Source organism: Gigantopelta aegis, chromosome 10 (assembly GCF_016097555.1).
Source record: "Gigantopelta aegis isolate Gae_Host chromosome 10, Gae_host_genome, whole genome shotgun sequence".
Classification (NCBI taxonomy): Eukaryota; Metazoa; Mollusca; class Gastropoda; order Neomphalida; family Peltospiridae; genus Gigantopelta; species Gigantopelta aegis.
Genome location: NC_054708.1, coordinates 54,168,277 through 54,193,966, shown reverse-complemented (window position 1 = coordinate 54,193,966; position 25,690 = coordinate 54,168,277). Strand labels below are relative to the sequence as shown.

At 38.1% G+C, this 25,690-nt stretch overlaps 2 protein-coding genes across 2 annotated transcripts in view; one reads left to right on the top strand and one right to left on the bottom strand.

Annotated features, from left to right (window-relative positions):
- Positions 1-12,344, bottom strand: part of LOC121383694 (sperm receptor for egg jelly-like) — a 183,480-nt gene extending 171,136 nt beyond the window's left edge. The window contains exons 1-3 of the mRNA XM_041513788.1: positions 12,233-12,344; positions 7,667-7,753; positions 3,825-4,471 (exon numbers count right to left, since the gene is read on the bottom strand). Coding sequence (XP_041369722.1) covers positions 3,825-4,471; positions 7,667-7,718 — 699 coding nt within the window. The 5' untranslated portion in view covers positions 7,719-7,753; positions 12,233-12,344. The remainder of the gene's footprint in view (positions 1-3,824; positions 4,472-7,666; positions 7,754-12,232) is intronic.
- Positions 12,345-18,239: 5,895 nt separating this feature from the next.
- On the top strand, positions 18,240-19,253 carry LOC121383693 (protein ALP1-like). Its single transcript, XM_041513787.1, has one exon. It carries the CDS (start codon positions 18,240-18,242, stop codon positions 19,251-19,253), a length of 1,014 nt encoding a protein of 337 aa, XP_041369721.1.
- The last annotated feature ends 6,437 nt before the right edge of the window (positions 19,254-25,690 follow it).

Below are 25,690 nucleotides of genomic sequence, written 5' to 3'. Positions count from 1 at the left end.
TATACATGATGGTGAAGTGTAAATAAAGAACAAATCAAACAAACAAAGAAAATAAATTGAATAATAAATAAATACATGTAAAGAATTTTAAAAATAACCTTCGTAAATACCAGATATTTCAAATGAAGTTGTATGTCACTGATATAAGTGATAGTGAAAAGTAAATAAAAGAAATAAAGAAAGAAATATAATAAAATAAATAAATAAAATAAGATAAATAAAATAATAAGGTCACGGCGCTACACACACACACAAATATATATGTTTTAAAACTTCGTAAATATCAGATATTATTTCAAGTGAAGTTGTATGTATCTGATATAAAAGAGAGTGAAAATAAAATAAAATAAAAAAATAAATAAAATAAGATAAATAAGATAAATAAATAAATAATTTGTGGATAGACATGTAACATTGATTAGTAGTTGTACGACTGTCTTTTTTTTTTTAATGAAACGATAAGGGGATAAAGGTCTATGTGAGTTAGGTTTTTGTTTTTTGGGGGGGTTTTCAGGGGGAAGGGGAGGCATATCTTATTAAATTTTAAATACTGATACATGTGGAGAATTAGACATTACTGGAAATCCGCGTGAATATTTAACTATAATTCTAATTGTTAAAATTAGCAAACACATTCCACTAAAGTTAATTTTATTGTATGAATCTTTTAATTTTGTGTTGTTAAAAAACCCTTGACAGGTGGTTTTATACTTAAACCATCTCGATGTAAACTTTAGTAGACCGTTTTTTCGCAGCCATTTTACCATTTTATATGAAATATGTATGTTAGTCGCTAGAGATTCACAGCTCCTACTAAGCTACTCATGACGCTCATGACAACTGTCGATCATGCCCCCCAATATGTACGTTAGTCCCTAGAGATTCATAGCTCCTACTAAGCTACTCAAGACGCTCATGACAACTGTCGATCATGCCCCCAATTTGTACGTTAGTCCCTAGAGATTCACAGCTCCTACTAAGCTACTCACGACGCTCATGACAACTGTCGATCATGCCCCCCAATATGTACGTTAGTCCCTAGAGATTCACAGCTCCTACTAAGCTACTCACGACGCTCATGACAACTGTCGATCATGCCCCCCAATATGTACGTTAGTCCCTAGAGGTTCACAGCTCCTACTAAGCTACTCACGACGCTCATGACAACTGTCGATCATGCCCCCCAATTTATATATAGCCTCTATACCGTCTAATTTGGCAAGGGATGTTACTCTTCGCACACATGTGCAATGGGAATGTGAAAGAGGTCTATAGTGTGTGTTCAACCCACATCATCGCCTCGCCTTCTATTCTCTTGCTCCTCGGCATATCGGCATTCCATTATAAAAGTCGAACAACAACAACAAAAATTATGAAGAAAAAACAAACAAACAAGACATTTTAATTTATCAGTCCTGACAAGAAAAGTTAGCATAGGATGTTTTAAATGTTGTGTTGGTTGCATTCGACGTTCATCACTTCTGTGTTCTTGTGCTGCGATTTACTGAAGTAAAAATGGTTACGTCGATTTAAATCACGTTGTACATGAAACTGTAAATGTACCCTGTAGTGAAATACATAAATGTCTCCTCTTGTCGGATTTTTAATTACACAACGATATTTGTAAATAAATTTAGGCAAAAACTTAATAGGCAGATCAGTTGATTTTGCTATTGAATGATTTTACTATGTGAATTGGCAGCCATTATTGAAAGTTTGTCTAAGCTAACATCACATGTGATGGGGGGTGGCATGGTTAACTCGTCATACGGAGAGGTCAATTGCAGATCAAGTGACAGCTTGGATATCCATAACAAACATATTTATAGTTTGCGTCAAGGGTCAACAAAACAATAATGAATTTAATCCACTGTCTTGTTTGATTTTGTTTTAAAAATGTTATCTATTATACAGAATCGTTTGTTGCCACATTCGGCTTGATATATATATTGAAGATTAATTCAACAGTTAATAATCCAATAAAGAACCTATGACTTAGATATTTTAACATTTGCTTATATATTTTAAAACCTTTTAATGGTTTTATGTTTATCATCAAATGATAGTTGAATATGGCAAGGTTTACCTGGACGTTCCATATTAAAAGTAGGCAAAAGAAATGTTGGCTTTTCAGTGACCAAAAAATATGTCTGTAGCGTTTTATTGCCATATCGATTTTTAATATGGAACGTCCAGGTAAACCTCGCCATATTCAACTATCACTTGATGATAAACATAAAACCATTAAAAGGTTTTAAAGTATATAAGCAAATGTTAAAATATCTAAGTCATAGGTTCTTTATTGGATTATTAACTGTTGAATTAATCTTCAATATATATATCAAGCCGAATGTGGCAACAAACGATTCTGTATCAATGCAAACCCCTGAAAACCGGACACCTCTGAACACCAGACAAAATTAATAGTCCCATGGATGTCCAGTCTAGAGAAGTTTCACTGTGTGTGTGTGTGTGTGTGTATGTGTGTGTGTGTGTGACTGTGTGTGTATGTGTGTGTGTATATGTGTGTCTGTGTGTGTATGTGTGACTGTGTGTATATGTGTGTGTGTGTGTGTGTGTAAGTAGCATATCCAGTGTAAAAAATGCATGTGCTAATTTTCAGATCACATTCTTTCAAAAACTAATCGGGTAACGGCATTACATTTACTGACGTATGCAAACGTATTATGGCGATGATGTATGAATGTATAATCATTAAACGTACACAGTTGAACAGATGCTTTATACTGAAAGCTGCCTAGCATTCTGAAAATGAAAAATGTCAATGATACATCAAAATGACATTATGCTAAGTTGACAACATTCTCATTCAAAGATATATTCATACGTCATTTGAATATCGAATAATGGATATCTGGAATTAAAGTTGCATGTATGAAGTTTGCAAAAACATGTTGTATATTTTTAAGCTTGAGATTATATGATAAAAATAGTATTAGGCTACCCTTGTGTGTTTTGGTATCATCATAATCATATATTAGGAATACAGAGGCTTGCCAAAAAAGAACAACCTGAAAGTAGGCTCCCATCAAACAATTTGATGATAACAAAACACATAACCTCCATTGTTAAATAATAATAAAGCATATATATTAATAGATATATATTTTGATCATGGTTATGCATCAAACTGTATAGGTTTCATTACTTTGTAAGGAACATGTTTACCACTTTGTTGCTAGCTGAGCTGTTGTTTTCTAATCACATGATTTTCCATTAATTGCTCTCAAATATAATTAGGTCTTAAGCTGTGGAAATTGCATGCTCAACCCCCCCCCCCCCCCAATATTTTTTTTTTTTTTAAATATTGATATGCCAAATTTAAGAAAATGTTCCAGAAAATGGGTATCGCGCCCAAACAAAAATTGCAAGCTTATTAAATAGCTGGTAAGAACCTTGCAACAACTGCATAACTACCACGTTTCGAGCTAGTATTTGGAACCTTTTTACAACCATGCGACTAGCTTGTTGCAAGCTTTTCAAAATGAAAATATGCTTGCGGGAAGCTAGCGAGTTGAAGATATGCATGCAGCAAGCATGCAGCTAGCTTGCAAAAGCATGCAACAATTATTTAAGCTTGCAAAATGAAAATATGCTTGCGGGAAGCTTGCAGAATTACTGACTACCTTACGCGAGCTAAATGTTAGCTTGCAAATATCTTGCATTGCTTGTACAACCTTGTAACAAGGTTGTAACTACCTTGCGACAACCTTGCATTTTTGGATCAGAAAAGCTTCGCTGATGAATGTTATGACATAACTTCTAAAAGTTCTATAAAATAAAATGTTTAAATGTATACTCACACAGGTAACATTTATTTCAGAGTAGATTTTGTTCTCATAGTTGCCATCAACTTGCAGGCAGACTTTGAAATATCCATCTAAAAGTGTTAGTTTTTTCACAACTAGAACTCCATTGTCAGTGGATGAAGAAAATGACACTTTAAAACTGTCGTCACTAATACAGAAGTTGTAAGTCTCTGATTCGAAGCGGCTGAAAGTCCATTTATATTTGTTTATTTCAAAGTCACTGCCACAGCCTCTTTCATTAGACAGTGTGAACCGAATATCATCCACTGTGTTGTATACACGCTCATCGAAACTCTTATATGAAGCACCCTTGATTTGAATTTCCTCTAAGCAGTGATTTATCAATGGTTCAGGTGAAGTAACTCTAAATGTATCAGTTGTAACACTCTCAGTTCCATAAATGTTTACACTGACACTGAATTGTCCTACTTTTGTGGTTTTATACATATACATGGAATAGAGATACTCGTTCTTGTTTTGAGGGTTTATGTGTGTTTTGAAGTCAGGTCTACAGCTTAAGTCACCTATTTCTGCACTGTAATTGAATGTTATGTCTTTACGGATTGTCATAGAGACCCTAACTGTATCAAACAGACTAACCTCTTGTTTATCCAACATAATCTCTGTATCAGATTGAATGCCTGAAAATAAAATAAAAGCAATGTGGTGATTATTAAATGTGACAATGAGATCACAAAGTGTTTAAACTACACTGAGTTAATAATTAGATTTCTATTACAATCATTAATTGAAAGGCATCGGTCCAGCCATAGCACTTGAGTTGTTAATTTCTGTATGAAAATACATGTAATAATCGAGGCCTATATCAGCCTGTTTTCAATTTTCTTACTAGTAGATAATTCATTAATGTTTAAAGACTAGTTTCTGTATGAAAATACATGTAATAATCGAGGCCTATATTAGCCCGTTTTCAATTTTCTTACTAGTAGATAATTCATTAATGTTTAAAGACTAGTTTCTATATCAAAATACATGTAATAATCGAGGCCTATATCAGCCTGTTTTCAATTTTGTTACTAGTAGATAATTCATTAATGTTTAAAGACTAGTTTCCGAGCTATTTGATCAAAATTCCATGCCTTGACTGGGATCCGAACCCAGTACCTACCAGCCACTGAGACCGGTCATTAATGTTTAAAGACTAGTTTCAGAGCTATTTGATCAAAATTCCATGCCTTGACTGGGATCCGAACTCAGTACCTACCAGCCACCGAGACCGGTCATTAATGTTTAAAGACTAGTTTCAGAGCTATTTGATCAAAATTCCATGCCTTGACTGGGATCCGAACTCAGTACCTACCAGCCACCGAGACCGGTCATTAATGTTTAAAGACTAGTTTCAGAGCTATTTGATCAAAATTCCATGCCTTGACTGGGATCCGAACCCAGTACCTACCAGCCACCGAGATCGGTCATTAATGTTTAAAGACTAGTTTCCGAGCTATTTGATCAAAATCCCATGCCTTGACTGGGATTCAAACCCAGTACCTACCCGCCACCGAGACCGGTCATTAATGTTTAAAGACTAGTTTCCGAGCTATTTGATCAAAATCCCATGCCTTGACTGGGATTCAAACCCAGTACCTACCCGCCACCGAGACCGGTCATTAATGTTTAAAGACTAGTTTCAGAGCTATTTAATCAAAATTCCAGAATAGGCCCTGTTTTAACATCTGATATTGAATATGTTCTCAGGTGAGCATGGGTTTTTCCTTTTAGTTTTGTGAAATTACCAATTTATTTAAAAAGAAAAAAAACTGAAAAAAACAGAACATTAAATATGATCACTAGTGGCTAGGACGAGGTACTTGCAAACCCATCACCATCGCCAACCACCAACTCCAAAAAGCTGTGAACAGAATACATAAATAAACAAATGTCCACAATAAAATACACCAAAAAAAACAGGAAAATATAACATCTCAAATAAATTTTATCACAATAAAAAAAAACATAGTAGAAGAAAAAAATACACATCGAGACAGGATCGGTTTTTGGCAATGATATTAAAAATGTTCCTTTCTCCAGTGATTGTTTGGTTTTTGTTGTTCTTTTGGTCACAGAATCGATCTGATATCGTCTATAACCATTCTTTGTGCAATGCTGAACAAATATGACCACCTTTCCTGTCCGTACAGTGGTGGACAAAGTAATATTATGCAAACAGTTGCTTCAAAAAACAGCTGTTTACACCAAGGATTGTTCTCAACCTCAGTGTAGTTATTCTTAGGGGCAGTCTTCAAAAAATAAACTATAGAGATTTTGGAAATTTTGAATTATTAAATTTTTATGATATGAATATTAAAATTATTTTTAAAATTGAACATTTAAAAGTCTATTGTCTCCTAAAGTTTCTGGTATTATGATTCTCTGAGACAGTCTTCGTAAACTAATATGGAGATATTTAGAAACTGAAGCGTGTTGTGTTTTGTGTAGATCCAGGCTTGTTAGGAATATCAAGTAAATTGTTACAGAAACTGAAGCGTGTTGTGTTTTTTGTGTAGATCCAGGCTTGTTAGGAATATGAAATAAATTGTTACAGAAACTGAAGCGTGTTGTTTTTTCATGTAGATCCAGGCTTGTTAGGAATATGAAATAAATTGTTACAGAAACTGAAGTGTGATGTGTTTTGTGTAGATCCAGGCTTGTTATGAATATGAAATAAATTGTTACAGAAACTGTCCTCAGTTTGCTGTTTTTGTAACACATTTTCAACAAACGGAGACGTTTAACAGCTAAAATTATATATTAAATAACTTTTGTTCTTTAAAAGAGTAAGGTGTCTATTTTTTTATCTATCTAATGTTTGTAATAGCTCAAATTCTATTTTATTTCAGAATAACATATTTTTTAGTTAATATGAAATTTAGAAGTAAAATCCATTTTGGCCTACTACAAATATTATATTAACAATCATTGTATACATGCATATATAGCGGATTTCACCATGACCACAATCATAGCAATCAAATGTGGTTTCGAATTAAAACAACATTTATTAAATTATTTATTCCAAGGCGATCAATTTGCTGCTCTCCTAAAACTTTCTAGAGGAGTAGGGGTGATCACTTGCCTTTTGAGGCAAAGAAATTACTGTTCTAAACAAAATGTATTCAATATACACCTTAAGTCGATAAACCGGCTATGTCACAATGGTAGCAGGAGTCTCCTTAAGTTTAGTCACAGCAAAGGTGTTATATTTTCAAATTACACTGAACATTTGCGGAACCCATATATGAGTTGAGCACAAATAAATACAAGTAACCTATATATATACATAGATACATACATTAAAAGTAGGTTATACAAAACTTATACATGTGTATTTGCGTGAGTGGAGGTTTGGTTTTCTGTTTCCCTGTAATGAGGCTTGGTATTCACGCACCAGGTTTAATTTCCTACAGATGAATGTAGGGTGCGAACAATTTCAGCACATTTTTAAACAAAGCTGATTTTGTCAAAAAATTAACAGCTAAATGTTTATTTAAAGTGACAATTTTTGAAAGTTAATTGTGATAAACAAAGTTTCCATAAATCTATGTGTCATATCTGCCAACTCCCTCTTGGGTGTGGTTCCATGAGTGTGAAGATTGTCTACAACGTACCAAAAAGAACATATTTTTAATTTTGGGGCATGTTTTCATGGAAGAAACATAAAAAAGTTATCTAAAATATTAAACTTGAATCCTATTTATAATTATTTTTAATTTTCTTGAGAAAAGAAAGATGGGCATTTATGATATTTATTATATGCTAATCAAACTACACATGTACAGCATAGTATGGATTTGCTAGTGCTACAGCTGTATTATTACCATAAATTGACCACCAATAGATGCACAGAAAAAACAAAATGGTTTCGTCCATCTTAAGGAAAAGAACTCAGCTGCATGTGTATTAACCTGAAAAGAGAAGTGAAATAAGAAAGTTAGAAACAATAAAACACCAATTGTGTGGGACGTATAATAAATGACTGCAACACCACCATCCAGGTGTGTGTTAGGGTTAGGGTTTGTGCCTAACCTAGTCCTGGAGTGACGTCACACGTCATTATGTAACTCGGTGTGTAGTTTTGAGTGTTTTTCACCGAGATGGCTAAAAATGCGATCAATTACTACGAATATATAAAAAAACGGCTTTTCAGATCTTTTTAAAATTAGGTATGATTCATATACATTGTAAACATGATATATAGGTACCAAAAGATAGCAAAATGCTTGTTTCATTACAGAGATACTTTAAACAATAGCCCCGGGTACACACCCTAAAACCCTTTCACTGGATCTATGGTTGATTATTATATATGTATTCTGCATATAATGTCCAATTAGGGTGTATACTACCAAATCAAATCACACAGACAATAGTAACATATGTGGCTAAAATTCCTACCTTTTGGGTATTAATTGACATAAACACCACGGATATAAGTACTACCACCCCTCACCCTTAAAGTAAATCCAAATAAAATGTGGGTGAAGCTGCTCATTTCACAGATAACTGATAGCGTTTACAACTACCCTAGTTCCACACAAAATTTTAGTACAACCAACACACTCACATTTATCACCAATAACAGCAGTATTGAAAATGAGCAGTCGCCCAGTCGCCCATAACGACCTTTATTGGCTGAGACCGACCAAGAATTTTACAAAGGTAGTCCGTTGGGTGACCATCAATTTTAGTGTCTGCCAAGTATGGTACCATACTAGTTAAAAAAGAAATACACTGATACTGAATCGAAAGAAAGAAAGAAATGTTTTATTTAACGACGCACTCAACACATTTTATTTACTGTTATATGGTGTGAGACATATGGCTAAGGACCACATAGATATTGAGAGAGGAAACCCGCTGTCGCCACTTCATGGGCTACTCTTTTGGATTAGCAGCAAGGGATCTTTTATATGCACCATCCCACAAACATGATACTGAATCGAATATGACAAAACATACTACAGATCTGGCAGTAGAAGACATAGAACATGTTCTGTATTATGACAGCGCCAATATAATGAATAAAGATAAAATTCATATAAAAACATATTAACTTATTACGTTTTAAACCCATACCATCTCAAATTAACATTTTATTGGGGTAAAAGTGCAGTGTAAATTAAAACAAAAATTATTTACAAATTATCATCAAACTGCATAGGTTAACTTTTTTTTTCTGATACATGTTTTAAGGCAATTGATGGAATATCCAAGGTAATCGGAATGACATAACCGTAAATAATACATGAACAGGGCCATATCTCTTCACAAAGCAGAGTTGAAAGGGCATTTGGCAAAATAGTGGATGATTTCATGGATCTATATCTAGTGCCTAGTCTATAGAACAGCCACTTCCGAGGAAATCATATGTTGGGGATTTCACCCCTCTTGCATTGCTACAAAGTTTATTCCATCCCTCTTGCATTGCTACAAAGTTTATTCCATCCCTCTTGCATCACCACAAAGAGGAGCGCCACTCCCAGACGTTTACTAGAGCACAAGCTGTTCTACCTTTAGTCTCTTTGTACTGCATTATTTTTTACCCTGTACTAAAAATGAGATTTAATATGTATAATGGTACTTTGTAAAGAAACATGTTAATTTATACTGCAGTGTTTCTTTGGTTGAAAACCACGTTTGTTGGCGATAATTATCTGTAGTACTACAAGAAGAATATCAGTAGTTGAAACTGGTACAAAATACATTGAAATAACTGTATACAAAACACAGAATTCATTTCAATTGCTATTTTTTATTTTATTCAGTGACAAAGTCAGAAATTATGGAGACTGTCATTAGTTATTGAAAAATAGTGGTGTTATCATCATGACAAGTGTCTAGTTTTGTGATATAACTGTTGTTAATCCATTGTTGATTGACTACAACACAAAATTTAAATGTTTACAATTATTAAATAACTTTGATGGCATGTTACACATCTTCCTGTTGGTGTATTTTCTGTCGGTCCAAAATGGCAGATATTTGTTTATGTTTTAATTAAGTAATAAATTTAAAGTAACTTATCCATCTGATGAGGTTAACCATCCAAAAATGACCTATTTTAACAAAACGTGTTGGGTTGGTATATTATTTCAATACAAGCTATTGTGAATAGACATTTTTATCTTCAATGTTTAAACATCTGCAGTTGACCTCAACTGTACGAGTATATTAAAATGTTGGTAATATCAGTCACTGTATTCTTGAACTGAACCATATACATAATATAAGGTCACACTTAAAAACATTTTTTAAATGTCCAGCAATCGCCCATAAAAATCATTGATCAGTAGTTTACAAGTTATTGACAGAGTTCATTACAATGAAATGCTAAAACACTCTTAAAAATCGCTTTTCACTTGTGTTGGTTGTAATTAATGTAAAATAAATGTACAAAAGTATCCATACCTCACCAAAAAGTGCACAAAAATAGACTCTAAATATTTTTAATTTCCATGAGATTTACTTCGGCCATTTCCATCAAACCTGAAATATACGACACTACTATAAAATTAGAAATCTCGTGCATTCACGAGAACCAAATGCAATGTGCTATATATTTGTTTTCATTTATTTATTAGTCATTTACAGTGTATGGGTATATACTTTTATCTTGATTTATGCATGTGTGATATGTAAGTATGCAAGTACTAGCCTACGTTTTGTGTGACATGTAGGTTTATGTATACAAGTACCTAACTAAAGTTTTGTTTCTTAAATATACTGCTGCTTTTGCTTTTAGTTAATTTTGGTGACAGGTGGAAAACTGTACATCTTGCATTCACTGTCGATTTTGTGGTTTAAAAACACCCAGTGCACATTATATTGTGATTCATGTTTTTTTCTTCTTGGAATAAAACGTTCAAATTGGGGGGGGAAATTACAGGTACAAGCCTTGAAATAAGCTAGATCAGTGTTTACAAGCCCCATACAATTTCAACTCCGTAAGATTTTGTCAGCTTCGACCCGGCAGTATTTTATTTGGTGCAGTGCAACCTGAAGTGTATAGAAAAGTGGAATTCAATACCATCTGAAATGGGGTGCCAAAGAATCGTTCTCGCCCCTGACATTTTAATTAATATGTATATTTAAATTTTATTTTAACGAATTTTCATTAAAAATAGTGCAAAGTATGCTTGAATGGTTTTAATATTTTAATTTATACCCTACCCTTCTGAAATATTAACAAAACAATTTGTATCTTTTTTTTAAAATCTTGGGTTGTTCTGGTTATATACCTTTGGGGCTTGTGGATAGTAGTTTTGTCTCATACACAGCATGCAATACCTGGCTTCAGTATACGAAGACTAGGAATATTTTTGGATCTTTTTTTTTTTTAGTTCTCCATCCCGAACTTCTTACTGAAAACAACCGTAATACAAAATAATAAAAATAACAACAGGAACTGGGTGAATTTTATTTTTATTTTTATTCCATCCTCCGACAGTGCCTCCTTCCAAAAAAAAAAAAATCCATAATCCTAAAGAAAAAAAGTGTGACCTAATGTACATTATCAGGGGTGTATCCATGATTTTTTTAGGGAAGATTGCAAGGTTCAAAAAGGGCAGTTCAACTCTATAGTACGGTGTTTATGCAGTGTAGAAAAAGAGCACCCCACATTCAAAATTACAGTAAATGGCATTATATAATAAACTTCTGCAAAAACATCCAGCTGACCAAGATATTACATAACCCCACTAAGTTTATTATTTTTAAATTGTACTAAACAGTGGATTTTCCGGGCATTTTAAAATCATTTTAATGTGTGGTACATCCCTAAAACCCTTCTCTTGGATTCATGGTTGATTATTATATGTCTTATGCTATATAATGGAAAATTATATTGATTTAATTCATTTAGAATACTTATTAAAAGGGATATTGGGCCTACTGGAACAGAATTCATGTACCAAATACTTGAGGCAAGTGAATGGTCCTTTTTTTTGGCATTAAAAGAAACATTTAGGACTACTTTAAAAACAATTTAGTGGAAATATTCATTGGGTAAATGCTAATAAAGGTATTAAAACCCAAAATAAGGCCTAAATTGAAAAATATTTCATTGAGCCAATTTTTTACGTGGTCTGTCAATGTTTGCTAAACGGAGTTATTTCCCCTTAATGGAAAATTTCCATTTTTGAGGGGTTTGGGGCAATTAAATTGTTTTGTTGTTGTTGAAAATAGTTCTTTAAAATGTATTTCATAAGTACAGCAAAAAATCGTTATCATTCTTGTCATATTCAGAAAGTGTCCGCGGTCCCAATCCTAGTAACGGTGTTGCGTCTGCAAACAAAATGTCACATATTATGTGACAGAACATAACAACGTGAAACAAAACTGAAAATGCTTTAAAATTTGCAGAGTAAAAGAAGTATTTGGCTCACTTTCAAAATGTTTTTCAATTTACAATGAACTCTATAAATATCCTGCTTAAATGCAGATGCTGGCTTCTTTTTCGTTCTAGAAAATATTACCGGGTTTTTTGTGGGGTTTTTTTTTTTCTTTGCTACGTCTATATATGTATTGTGTTTTATAATATGACAATCGCTTAGAACCAATCTATTTACTGTATGTTAGGCCTAAAATAGGCAAAGTCCGTGCTTATAAAGTTTAAAGTCTAGACTTTAATAAAGTCCAGACTTTAACGTAATGCTATTTGAATGGCGTTGCTATGACGTTAAAGTCTGGACTTTATTAAAAGTCTAGACTTTAAGGTTTAAAAGCACGGAGCCAGAAGATAGTGTATGGGCATATGTAGCTAAAATAGGTCATGTGGGAATTTCATGTTAATTTTTGGAACCAATGATATTTATAATCATTTGTATACAGATTCAGAAAAAAAATATGGTTCCATTTTTTTCGATGAATATCAAGGTCATTCTGAGGTCAGCAAAGGTCGCCACTATAAATCTGTTCAATTCAATTAAGTTTATTCATAAATACATGAACAGTATTTAAATGAGTTGTGCAACGTATTATGGTCTATTTAGTGTAGCAGAGTTGTTTAGCTTAGTAACTGGTTTAACGTGTCCATATAAGTAGTAACAAGGCCTGTACAGGGCCATGACCTACTTTCCGTGACCTTGACCTTGGTGTCTGGCCTTGGTGTGTGTCATAGTGGTGTGGTCTACTAGGGTGAACGCTCGCCCGTGTCCCTGACTGACTTAGGTTGGTACTGATGTCCTTGGACTGGCCCTGACCGATTTGTTTAGCATTGACCGACTTAGAAGGCAGTGACTGGTATACCTGGGCAGGTGTGCGACCTTGGTGTAAGTCATAGCCTTGACGTACTTGGTGTGTGACTCGTCGCCTAGCCTTGACAGGGATGGTGTAGGATCCCAAATTGCTACTAATGGGAAAGTGCAGCGGGTTTCCTCTCTAAAACTGTCAGAAGTATGTTTCACATCCAATAGCCAATGATTAATAAATCGAGATGCTCTAGTGGTGTCGTTAACCTACCACTTCTAAGGACTGCCCGACGCGAGGTAGTGTATTTAATTTTAGCGCGCTGAATGATGAATGGTTATCACTGTTTACATCCGGCAAGTGATGGTATCTTGTGTTGTCAGTCTCTAAATAAAATACTCTACGGAACTTCTAGAAGTTACGTTCTCAAAGTCTGGCAGAAAGACGAAATGATTGAAATAGGTGAAAAAAGGAATTTTCGTTCTACACTATCTGATAGCGCATTCACAAGATTATTATGAACTGACCTATTTCGTCGCTTCATCCCGCGAGCGCACACCCACCCACACATATATATGGTTTAAATGACAGACTTTACCAATGTTTCGGTAGCTCAGCCGTTAGCGTAGTCGACTTGAGCGTGAAAAGTACGTCGTTCGTATCTCATGTGGTAGAATTTTTTTTTTTTCTATTATTATTTTTTAAATTAGTTTATTTATTTATTTATTTGTTTTTATTTTATTTATTTGTTTATTTATTTATTATGTTCAGGCAGAACTCAATACAAGCATCCTCTAATAACCCTGTGTGGACGGGACGTAGCTCAGTGTTCCCTTGATGTGCGGTAGGTTTGGGATCGATCCCCGTCGGTGGGCCCATTGGGCTATATCCAGCCAGTGCTCCACAACTGGAAACGACCGTGGTATGTGCTATCCTGCCTGTGGGAAGCTCAAATAAAAGATCCCTTACTGCTAATCGGAAGAGTAGCCCATGTAGTGGCGACAGCGGGTTTCCTCTCAAAATCTGTGTGGTCCTTAACCATATGTCTGACGCCATATAACCGTAAATAAAATGTGTTGAGTGCGTCGTTAAATAAAACATTTCTTTCTTTCCTCAATCAATATCTGTGTGATCCTTAACCATATGTCCGTATAACCGTAAATAAAATGTGTTGAGTAAATAAAACATTTCCTTCCTCGTAAAATAAAGATTAATTGAATACAAATATTTATTTTTAGTATTTTGTTTAAGTCATAGGGAAAGAAAGACATATTTGTCTCGAAGAAAGGAATGTTTGTTAAGAAGAAAGGCATATGCGTTAAGGAGAAGAAAGGAATATTTGTTAAGAAGAAAGGGATGTTTGTTAAGGGAAGAAAGGAATGTGTGTGTGTGTGTGTGTGTGTGTGTGTGTGTGTGTGTGTGTGTGTGTGTGTGTGTGTGTGAAACATCCCCAACCCACTGCTTTGAAGAAAGAACGCGTGACTGCAACTCAACCCTCCAACCTAACCTATGATCTTTTAACTGCATTTTAAACACAAGTATTTCCCTAGAGTACAAGCCTTTTTACAGGGCTTTTTAATTACCAAATGGGTAAATACAGTGGTCGATCTAGGATCGATCCCCGTCGGTGGCCCATTAAGCTATAGCCAACCAGTGTAATATGTCTGGTATATCAAAGGTCGTGGTATGTTCTATCTTGTACACACAGCTCTTGCTACTATAAAGGAGCGGTAGAAATATCCAATCACAAATCTAGTCATAGAGTAAAAAACACAAAACACAAACGCAATGGTTTGGTTTTTCATTTTTTTATTTCTACATTACAATCACTGGTCTCTCTAGAGACAACTACACATGAAATGGACACACATTGGGTTACATCGAGAGGCCTTAATGGCGACATGCGAATAATATGAGTGTTCATTTCTCTTCATCATCGTCGTCCTCCTCATCGTCGGTATCGTCGTCGTCTTGTTCATCCAAATATTCGCCGATCCATGAACGATACTGATTTAAATTAGAACGAATCTGTGGTCTCACATTTTTGTCTGGATTCACAAACTGTAAAATTTTCCTGGTGTTGGGACCTTTGTCAAAGTAATGCATATATGTCAGAAAGCGAGAGTACGTGTCTTTTAATAACTTCCATTGCAATGTCTTCATGTTTCTTTCAATGGGATCTTGGGACATGTTTTTTTCTTCGTAGCGTTTCCTCTTGCTTTGGAGATAGTCACATTGATGTCGAATTCACGTTCCACCATGAAACGAATGCCTTCGTTTTCCAGGTCGGGCGACGGCTCTCCATTTCCCTTTACGCACGTTTTCACGTGTCGCTGCAAGTCGCTTTCGTCTTTAAAGACCAGACCACACGTATCGCAAGACTGCATCCTCTTGACTTTTTTCAAATAGGGTTCTACCTCATCATCTTCTTCTTTGTCGTCACTTTCGTAGGCGGGTATGCCTGGTAGTTTTCTCTTGAATGCGCCCCTTTGCATAATTTGCAGGTAGAGCTCTTTCTTCGACAGTGGTTGCACGTCTTCTGAGACATTCGCCGTTACGCTCGTGCTTTTATACCATTCGGACGGCCCCGTCTCTAAACCATTAGGCCGAAGACGCCAATGTTCGGGTGTGGTCGGTTTCAAGTCCACCAAGAGATGTCCGTAGGGCCTGTGGGTAGCTTCCTCAAACTGATGCATGAAATGACTAGTGTTTTCCGGATACATCTGCCGTGCCAAAGTCAGAACTTGCTGCTTGTCGATGGGGTTGTTGAACAGCGCTAGATAATGGCAGTTTCTTCTCTGTGTCGGGTCCTTGCTGTGATACAGGTTCTGGTTGATAGCGATGACGGATAAGTTTCTGTGATGACTTCCTTCTGTGAACAGGTCGGTGATCCTTGGGTCTTTATTAGCCATACACATCAGGTCGTCCAACACGATGAGATTTCTGACTCTCGGATCCAAATAACGATCCTTTTCCAAATTCTCAGGTATACCTTGAACAAATTTCACTCGAGCAACCTTTTTGATACTATCATAGAGGGGTTGCCATCGTTTGTAGAGCCAGATGATGCGCTGGGGAGGCGGCTGGATTTTACCATCTCTCAACAATTTGTATACCAAAAATGTCTTTCCAGACGACGTGGGTCCCGACACGATCATGTTGAAGGGATGTAGCAATCTTAGGGGATGCTGCTGCTGCTGTGGTGGTGGTGGTGGTGGTGGCTGCTGCTGTGGTGGTGGTGGTGGTGGTGGTGGCTGCTGCTGTGGTGGTGGTGGTGGTGGTGGTGGTGGCTGCTGCTGTGGTGGTGGTGGTGGTGGTGGTGGCTGCTGCTGTGGTGGTGGTGGTGGTGGTGGTGGTGGCTGCTGCTGTGGTGGTGGTGGTGGTGGTGGCTGCTGTGGTGGTGGTGGTGGTGGTGGTGGTGGTGGTGGTGGTGGTAGACCTTTAGCATGTTTTTGTTGAAAATGTCTTAACATGGCGTCTCTCCTCGAGAATGTGAAACCACATTCTGAACATGTGCTCTGCATGACGACTCTAAATAAAATGACGATATCTGACCCACATAGTTCCTTTTATAGCTTAATTAGAAATGCTTCTGCAGTTTCGGGGCTTTCCAACCCGTACCACTTTGTTGTTGTTGTTTCCGTTTGAGATCGGCCTTGGCTTGCTCTACCACTTGTTGTGTTGGGGAGACCATGACGACTTTGGGTGTCGGGGACTTGTTCTGTTCCTCTTTTTCTTTTTTCCACGTGGGATCGTAGAGTTCTAGACATCGATCCACACTGTACATGATCTGGCTTTCCCCACCACGTTGAATTTCGAAGTGAGGTTCAAGTTTACCTTGTGCCTGCAGTTTATAGAAACGGGTCCACTTATCCACGTCGGGTACTTGTACTGGGATGACATGTTGCTCCTCTGAAAGTTCTACCTCAAATGACGAGTTTTCCAAAACTATTTTACTTATATACCTTATGACGCATAAAGATATGGTACAGGAATGTTTGAATGTGTGTGATACGTATGACCAGTGTCCCTCCTCCCAAGCACAAATCTCATCGTGCGAACTCCCAAAAAACATCGTTACCAAAATATTACCCTTTACCAGTGTTACTACCATAGGGACACGTCCAGAGACACACTCATGGACCCAGGACATAAATAAGAAAGCAAAACCTGTTATTCACGGTTTTATTCACAACATACAACATGAAAACATAGCACACAAGTGTCTAAAACATTTAATGTCTGAACAGGTTGTTCACATAAGGACATCTTGGAGAGAGTCTGTAATGTTCATCACTGGGTCGTCTGTCTTCTTCCATCGGTAGACGCGAAGTCCGCAACAGTAAAGCCTATATCTCACGAAGACAAATTGTCACATTTAATTTTGCGACTATTGCATTTTTGAAAACGCAATTGTCACAGATATGTTTTTGCGCCAAAAAAGTCACCAAGCAATCGCCAAACATGTGTGCTAAGTTAGTGAGACATTAGTGAGTCATTAGTGCGAATTTTTGGCATATTTGGCCTCATATGGAGTCATCAATGCCAAACATTCGCCAAAAGTTAGTGAGACATTAGTGAGATGTTAGTGCAACATCAGTGCAACTGACGCACTAACGTCGCATGCAATGTCTTAGTCGCATGACAGTCTCGCATCAGTCGCACTAATGTTGCACTAACATCTCACTCATTTTGCAACCAAAATGCGAACGTTTGGCGCATGTTTGGCGAACATTTGGCATTTGGAAGCTACCTATACAACCCCCTGTTGAAAACCATTGGAGCATCAGTCTGAATCTGATCATCATCAGTGTAGGACATCCAAGAAGACCTCTAGAAGAGCTATTAGACCTCTAAAAATATGGACCTTGAACCTGTGGAAGTTGATATACAGGTTGCAGTTGTTGCTGAAGAGGAATGTTACCTGCTTGCAGCTGTTGCTGTTGTCATTCAGCAAGAAGAGAGGAAGAAGGAGTAAGAAAAGAAGAAGAAGAGAAGACCCAAGAGAATCTGGATGCACAAGTGGTTGCAGGACAGGCCAAAGTATAGATGGTACGAGAAGTTGTTAGGTTACCTTGAAAAAGGTAACATCACCAGGTACAAGAACTTTCTTAGAATGGACCCAGACCTTTTCCATGAGTTGGTGGTGAGACTCACTCCAAGGTTGCCATTACCTTGAGATATCTGGCCACTGGTGACTCAAACATGTCCATGGCCTATGGTTTCTGGGTTGCTCCTAACACCATCTGCAGTGTAGTGCCTGAAGTATGTCAAGCTATCTACGATGAGTTCCATGAAGAGTTGATCAAGTGTCCCAGTAGCCCTGATGAGTGGAGAGAAGTAGCTAAGGGATTTGCTGATCGATGGAACTTCCACAACTGTATTGGGGCGATTGATGGCAAGCATGTGAAGATCCAAGCACCTGCCAATAGTGGGAGTCTCTATTACAGTTACAAGGGAACTTTCTCTATTGTTTTGATGGCAGTGGTTGATTCCCAGTACAAGTTGCTCTACATAGATGTTGGTGCCAATGGAAGCTGTTCTGATGGGGGAGTATTCAAGGGAACTAGTCTGTACAAGGGGAAGGCTGGCCTGCCACTTCCAGAGCCACTACCCAACAGCCAGGTGCTTGTTCATTATAACCTAGTTGCAGATGCTGCCTTTGCACAGAAGAGTTGGCTTGTGAAGCCCTTCTCCCAGACGAACTTGACCAAGCAGATGAGGATCTTCAATTACAGGCTGTCAAGGGCCAGAAATCCAGTGGAGAATTCATTTGGTATTCTGGCCCAGCGCTTCAGGTGCCTTCTTGGTACAATCTTGGTGAGACCAGACAGAGCTATCAAGATCGTGTTGGCATGCTGTTGCCTGCACAACCTGCTGGTAGAGAGGAAACCTCAGAAAGTGCAGAGGAGAGTGGACTTTGAAGATCCTGACACCCATGAACTAGTTGAGGGAAGTTGGCGCCAAGAAGACCAGGTCTTGTTACCACTCCAGAATACTGGGAGAAACACAACAACCAAGGCAGGAAAGGATCTCAAAGACTTTCTGATGGATTACTACAATGGATCTGGAAGTGTGGAGTGGCAAGACAGAATGGTAGATCCAGCATACATCCTTAAGAAGAGAAAGAAGTGGGTCCAGAGGCCAGAACAGCAGCCACAGCCACAACCTGAACCAGTACCAGAAGACAGCAGTACAGAGGACAGCAGTACAGCATGATGGCTACGTGAAATATCCACAAAAATGTAATAAAACCACACTTCAGTAGTTTTCAATGTCACCTTATCTATAGGCACGCGAGGTCACGTGGTACAGTGCCGTCACGCGAACATTTTGTGACATGTACGTGCGTATACGTGCAACATATGCACGTTGTAAGTGACTGTCTCACGTCAAGACATGAAAGCCTAAGCTACGTCAAACAGTCGCAAAATATTAGCACTAACTTCGTACTAACTTATCACTAATGTCGTGAAAAACCAGAGGCCATCCGGCCATGCGACGTTAGTGCTACATTAGTGCTACATTAGTGAGAATGTCTTACTAACACTTTGCTGACATTTGGCGTTCAACTGTCGCAAAATACTCGCTGAAAATTTTGAACATGTTCAAAATTGCTGGCGATGCTTTGGCGATGTCTGCGAATTCACGCAACAGTTTTGCTACTGTTTTACTAATATTTGGCGAATTGGTGAATTTCAGTCGCATGCCATACGCAAGTGAAATTTATCTTCGTGAGATACCAGCTTTAACAGGTGATGGCATCGTGGTCTCCCGTGTAGTAGAAACCAGCCTTGGCAAGTTCTTTTGGTTTTTGAGCATACATCAGCATCCGGGCATAGAAATGTCTCATTTCGGGACGATGACAGAACACGTAACGTCTCGAATAGCAATCTTCCTCACAGGCATCATCTGTTTCACAGGCAGCATCCGTCTGATCTGTGGGTTCATCCACGAGTTCGCCATCTTCAGTTCCAACCCCAATGTCACGTGTAGCATCCGTTTGATCCGTATAATGAATACTCTTCTTCTTCTTATCTTGTTTGGTAGTCACTCTTTTACATTTGATTGTATGTATTTCTGAACATTTGCAGACCAAGACGTCGTCCTCGTCGCTACTGCTGCTGCTACTAACACTGCTCGAATATCCCGATGTCATTTTCTTCGTACCAGAATATCTTCAAACTCCAAAGCAAAAATAGATCTCGTTCGCAGAACTTTCGGCAAGCGAATGACGCTACTAACAAAACACCCCTTTTTATATCTAAATACGAGCCTACATAGGTCAAGACCAGTCGTAAGTAGGCCAAGGACAATAGTCTGGGGGACAGTCCAAGGGCACAACGGAACTAGTCTAAGTAGGTCAGGGCATGACTCATACCAAGGCCAGACACCTGACAAGTATGCCAAGGGCGGTCCATGACTCACACCAAGGCCAGACACCTGCCAAGTATGCCAAGGTCGTTCTTTCTTCAAAGCAGTGGGTTGGGGATGTTTCACACACACACACACACACACACACACACACACACACACACACACACACACACACACACACACACACACACATTCCTTTCTTCCCTTAACAAACATCCCTTTCTTCTCCTTAACAAATATTCCTTTCTTCTCCTTAATGCATATGCCTTTCTTCTTAACAAACATTCCTTTCTTCGAGACAAATATGTCTTTCTTTCCCTATGACTTAAACAAAATACTAAAAATAAATATTTGTATTCAATTAATCTTTATTTTACGAGGAAGGAAATGTTTTATTTACTCAACACATTTTATTTACGGTTATACGGACATATGGTTAAGGACCACACAGATATTGATTGAGGAAAGAAAGAAATGTTTTATTTAACGACGCACTCAACACATTTTATTTACGGTTATATGGCGTCAGACATATGGTTAAGGACCACACATATTTTGAGAGGAAACCCGCTGTCGCCACTACATGGGCTACTCTTCCGATTAGCAGCAAGGGATCTTTTATTTGAGCTTCCCACAGGCAGGATAGCACATACCACGGTCGTTGTCCAGTTGTGGAGCACTGGCTGGATATAGCCCAATGGGCCCACCGACTGGGATCGATCCCAGACCTACCGCACATCAAGGGAACACTGAGCTACGTCCCGTCCACACAGGGTTATTAGAGGATGCTTGTATTGAGTTCTGCTTGAACATAATAAATAAATAAGCAAATAAATAAATAAATAAAATAAAAACAAATAAATAAATAAATAAACTAATTTAAAAAATAATAATAGAAAAAAAATATTCTACCACATGAGATACGAACGACGTACCTTTCAGGCTCAAGTCGACTACGCTAACGACTGAGCTACCGAAACATTGGTAAAGTCTGTCATTTAAACCATATATATGTGTGGGTGGGTGTGCGCTCGCGGGATGAAGCGACGAAATAGGTCAGTTCATAATAATCTTGTGAATGCGCTATCAGATAGTGTAGAACGAAAATTCCTTTTTTCACCTATTTCAATCATTTCGTCTTTCTGCCAGACTTTGAGAACGTAACTTCTAGAAGTTCCGTAGAGTATTTTATTTAGAGACTGACAACATAAGATACCATCACTTGCCGGATGTAAACAGTGATAACCATTCATCATTCAGCGCACTAAAATTAAATACACTACCTCGCGTCGGGCAGTCCTTAGAAGTGGTAGGTTAACGACACCACTAGAGCATCTCGATTTATTAATCATCGGCTATTGGATGTGAAACATACTTCTGACAGTTTTAGAGAGGAAACCCGCTGCACTTTCCCATTAGTAGCAATTTGGGATCCTACACCATCCCTTTCAAGGCTAGGCGACGAGTCACACACCAAGTACGTCAAGGCTATGACTTACACCAAGGTCGCACACCTGCCCAGGTATATCAGTCATTGCCTTCTAAGTTGGTTAATGCTAAACAAATCGGTCAGGGCCAGTCCAAGGACATCAGTACCAACCTAAGTCGGTCAGGGCCAGTCCAAGGACATCAGTACCAACCTAAGTCGGTCAGGGACACGGGCGAGCGTTCACCCTAGTAGACCACACCACTATGACTCACACCAAGGCCAGACACCAAGGTCAAGGTCACGGAAAGTAGGTCATGGCACTGTACAGGCCTTGTTACTACTCATATACCACCAGGGTTTCGAACACGCTCATTCCGAGTCCGGCCTCCGATAGGATAACCTAAGGGGGCGGGACGTAGCCCAGTGGTAAAGCGCTCGCTTGATGCACGGTCGGTTTGGGATCGATCCCCGTCGGTGGGCCCATTGGGCTATTTCTCGTCACAGCCAGAGCACCACGACTAGTATATTAAAGGCCGTGGCATGTGCTATCCTGTCTGTAGGATGGTGCATATAAAAGATCCCTTGCTACTAATGGAAAAAAATGTAGCGGGCTTCCTCTCTATGACTGTCAAAAATGACCATATGTTTGACATCTAATAGCCGATGGTTAATAAATCAATGTGCTCTAGTGGTGTCGTTAAACAAAACAAACAAACAAACAAAGGATAACCTAACAAATACGGTCAATTTTGAAATTTTGAATAATATTAACACCAAAAGTTAAAAGAAAAATTGGACTGCGCCCCTAAAGGAATGCTTAAGCAAGGTTTTTGGACTGGTATGCATATTCAAAACATTATTGCTTAATATCAACAAGGATATTATTATATTTAATTAATAAAACGGTCAAATGTGACGGCTATTAGATATAACGTTCCATTCCAGTTATTACGAGTTGGTGGTTACGTAATACTTAACGCGTAACGTCAGGAATGAGCCTTAGAGCTAGAGAAACACAATCTCAAAGGCCGAGTCTCGAGTGCCGGGATGGGCGTGCCTGAACCTTAATTGGATATGGGCACGTTAATAAAGTTCCCACTTCCCACATAATCTACCTGGTTTTTGCGGGATGGTAAATAGTCATACATTGCAATGTTTTGTAATAATATACATCCCAGTAAGCCAGCAATAAGTATATCCAACAATATATATAATATTTTTCAATACAAAATAAAACACCATTGTCAAAGTGGCTACACAACAAGTCGAAATAATTAACAATGTTTTGTCCATGTATCATCCTACGTACTGAAATGATACACGGGGTGTTTTCTTAGTTAATTGGTCTATGCTGTTAGTTGCTTCTACCGGTGATTCCTGATTGGCAGGTGTGTATTTGATTGGTACCAAACGAGCCAATTAATTGACGCTGTCTAGACACAAAAATACACTCCGGTATTGTGTAATATTACCTGTCGCCCATAAAATGGTAATGGGCATGGTTTATTACTGTAAATAGTTCTGTAAAACTATTGATTACAACCAGTGGTAAAAGTTTAGAAGTAGAATTTAACGTAATGCCTTTAGAATACCGCCGAAAACTTCAACTTCTTAAATATCACTTAAAAATTCACTCGCTAAATATTAACCATCCAATACAGGATCTTCTGCCTAAGGAAAACCGACCTGGTCAAACCCCTAAACCAAATTTCAACCTTAATGATTCTTTCGCTACCCAGGCCAACAAAATTGAAACTGAAGTAGGTATAGATAATACACAAGTGGCAATGTACCATGTCAACCAAACTATCGACTGTCATACACCTTACTTAATTAAACAAACAACTGGTAAAACACCCTTTCCACCTTTTAAAAAAAAATCCTATTTGAAGTAACCGCTAATGAAAACGACAGGGTTGGTTTCACAGTAGTAGAAGATAAACTTTCCAGACACTCTAAACTAGTCAAATATGCACAGCTACCATATAATCTATCAGTTTATACAGCAGAACTGACAGCCATTTTACATGCACTTGTCTGGATAAAAAAACAACAACAAAAAAAAACATCCCAAAAATGTGGATTCCCAGTCTGGAGCTCCACGCGGTAAGACGTGTTTGTTTCGCGTGTGCACACTGCACGTGCTTTCGTGTGCTCGACTTGGGGGTCCTTCATTTCGTTGTTTTTGTCAGCGAAATGAAGTTTTGTACTGGGATGTATGCGGCCATTGGAACTGATTGAACGCTGGAACGCTTCTCGTGTTCGAAACCCTAGTGGTATATGGGCACGTTAAACTAGTTATCATCATCATCATCATCACCAAAAATGTGTAATTTTCTCTGATAGCTTAAGTTCTATTCAGTCACTTCAAACCACCGGCCTCGGTGGCGTCGTGGCAGGCCATCGGTCTACAGGCTGGTAGGTACTGGGTTCGGATCCCAGTCGAGGCATGGAATTTTTAATCCAGATACCGACTCCAAACCCTGAGTGAGTGCTCCGCAAGGCTCCATGGGTAGGTGTAAACCACTTGCACCGACCAGTGATCCATAACTGGTTCAACAAAGGCCATGGTTTGTGCTATCCTGCCTGTGGGAAGCGCAAATAAAAGATCCCTTGCTGCCTGTCGTAAAAGAGTAGCCTATGTGGCGACAGCGGGTTTCCTCTAAAAAAATCTGTGTGGTCCTTAACCATATGTCTGACGCCATATAACCGTAAATAAAATGTGTTGAGTGCGTCGTTAAATAAAACACTTCTTTCTTTCTTTCAAACCAATAAATCAACCAGACCAGATATTATAGCTGCCATCCACATTGAACTTAAGGCTATCCAACAACTCAACCTTAAGGTAACGTTTGAATGGCTACCAGCATACGTGGGAATCATTGGCAATGAAATCGCCGACTACGTATCCAAGACGGCTCTCTCCATCACCAAAGACAACATGATAAAGGATGTACCACTAGGCATAACAGAGATTATGGCCAAAGTCAAGAATGACTACATCAACATATGGCAGGAGAGCTGGGATCAAACTTCAAACACGTGGCACTACAATATCAAACCAATCGTCAATTCAAAACGAACTAGTTGTAAAAACTCATTGATAGACAAAACAATTATCAAACTAAGAATAGGGCAATCATATCAATTAACTGTAAGTGCGGCACCCCAGAGGATATGAAACACTACCTGATAGATTGCATGCTGCACAATAACCAGAGAAAAATAATGCTAAACTTACTGCTAAAAGACCTTGCCACTTCTATTACTCTTAAACTACTACTTAACCTAGAGAAAAAACTTAAACACAGTTTATTTCAAGCAATTTACCAATTCGTGCAGTCCACTAAACCAAAATTATAGTTATTCAGTGGTGGGCGAACGTGTGGGGGTTTGGGGTCGGGAGTAGTATCCAGGCCTATATAGAATCATGACCTACTTTCTCGTGACCTTGACCTACTTTCCGGTGACCTAGCTACTGCTGGTGACCTACTGGCCCGGTCCCGTCCTACTGACCCAGCCGCTTTCCTACCGGCCCCGTCCTACTGACCCAGCCCCAAGAGTATAAAAAGGGGCACCATTTTGACCTGATTGTTACTGAGCCACTGCGACAGAGATAATCATTTTGCCGTTGATAGAAAACTGTATCACTTCGCTGCTGTTAGAAAAAAGGATTGTTACTGGGCCATTGTGACAGAGATAACCATATCGTCGTTTTACCTCGTCATTGCAAGGAGAAAGGAAGATTATTTTAGTGAACATCAAGACTTCACCAATAGAAAAAAGTAAGTCTCCAATGTATCAGCATGTTTATGTATGTATGTGTCGTATCAGACGAATAGTGAAAAAA

Bases quoted from the DNA above. Each gene is read 5' to 3' on its own strand.
- LOC121383693 (XM_041513787.1), top strand. From the start codon at position 18,240: ATGTCCATGGCCTATGGTTTCTGGGTTGCTCCTAACACCATCTGCAGT.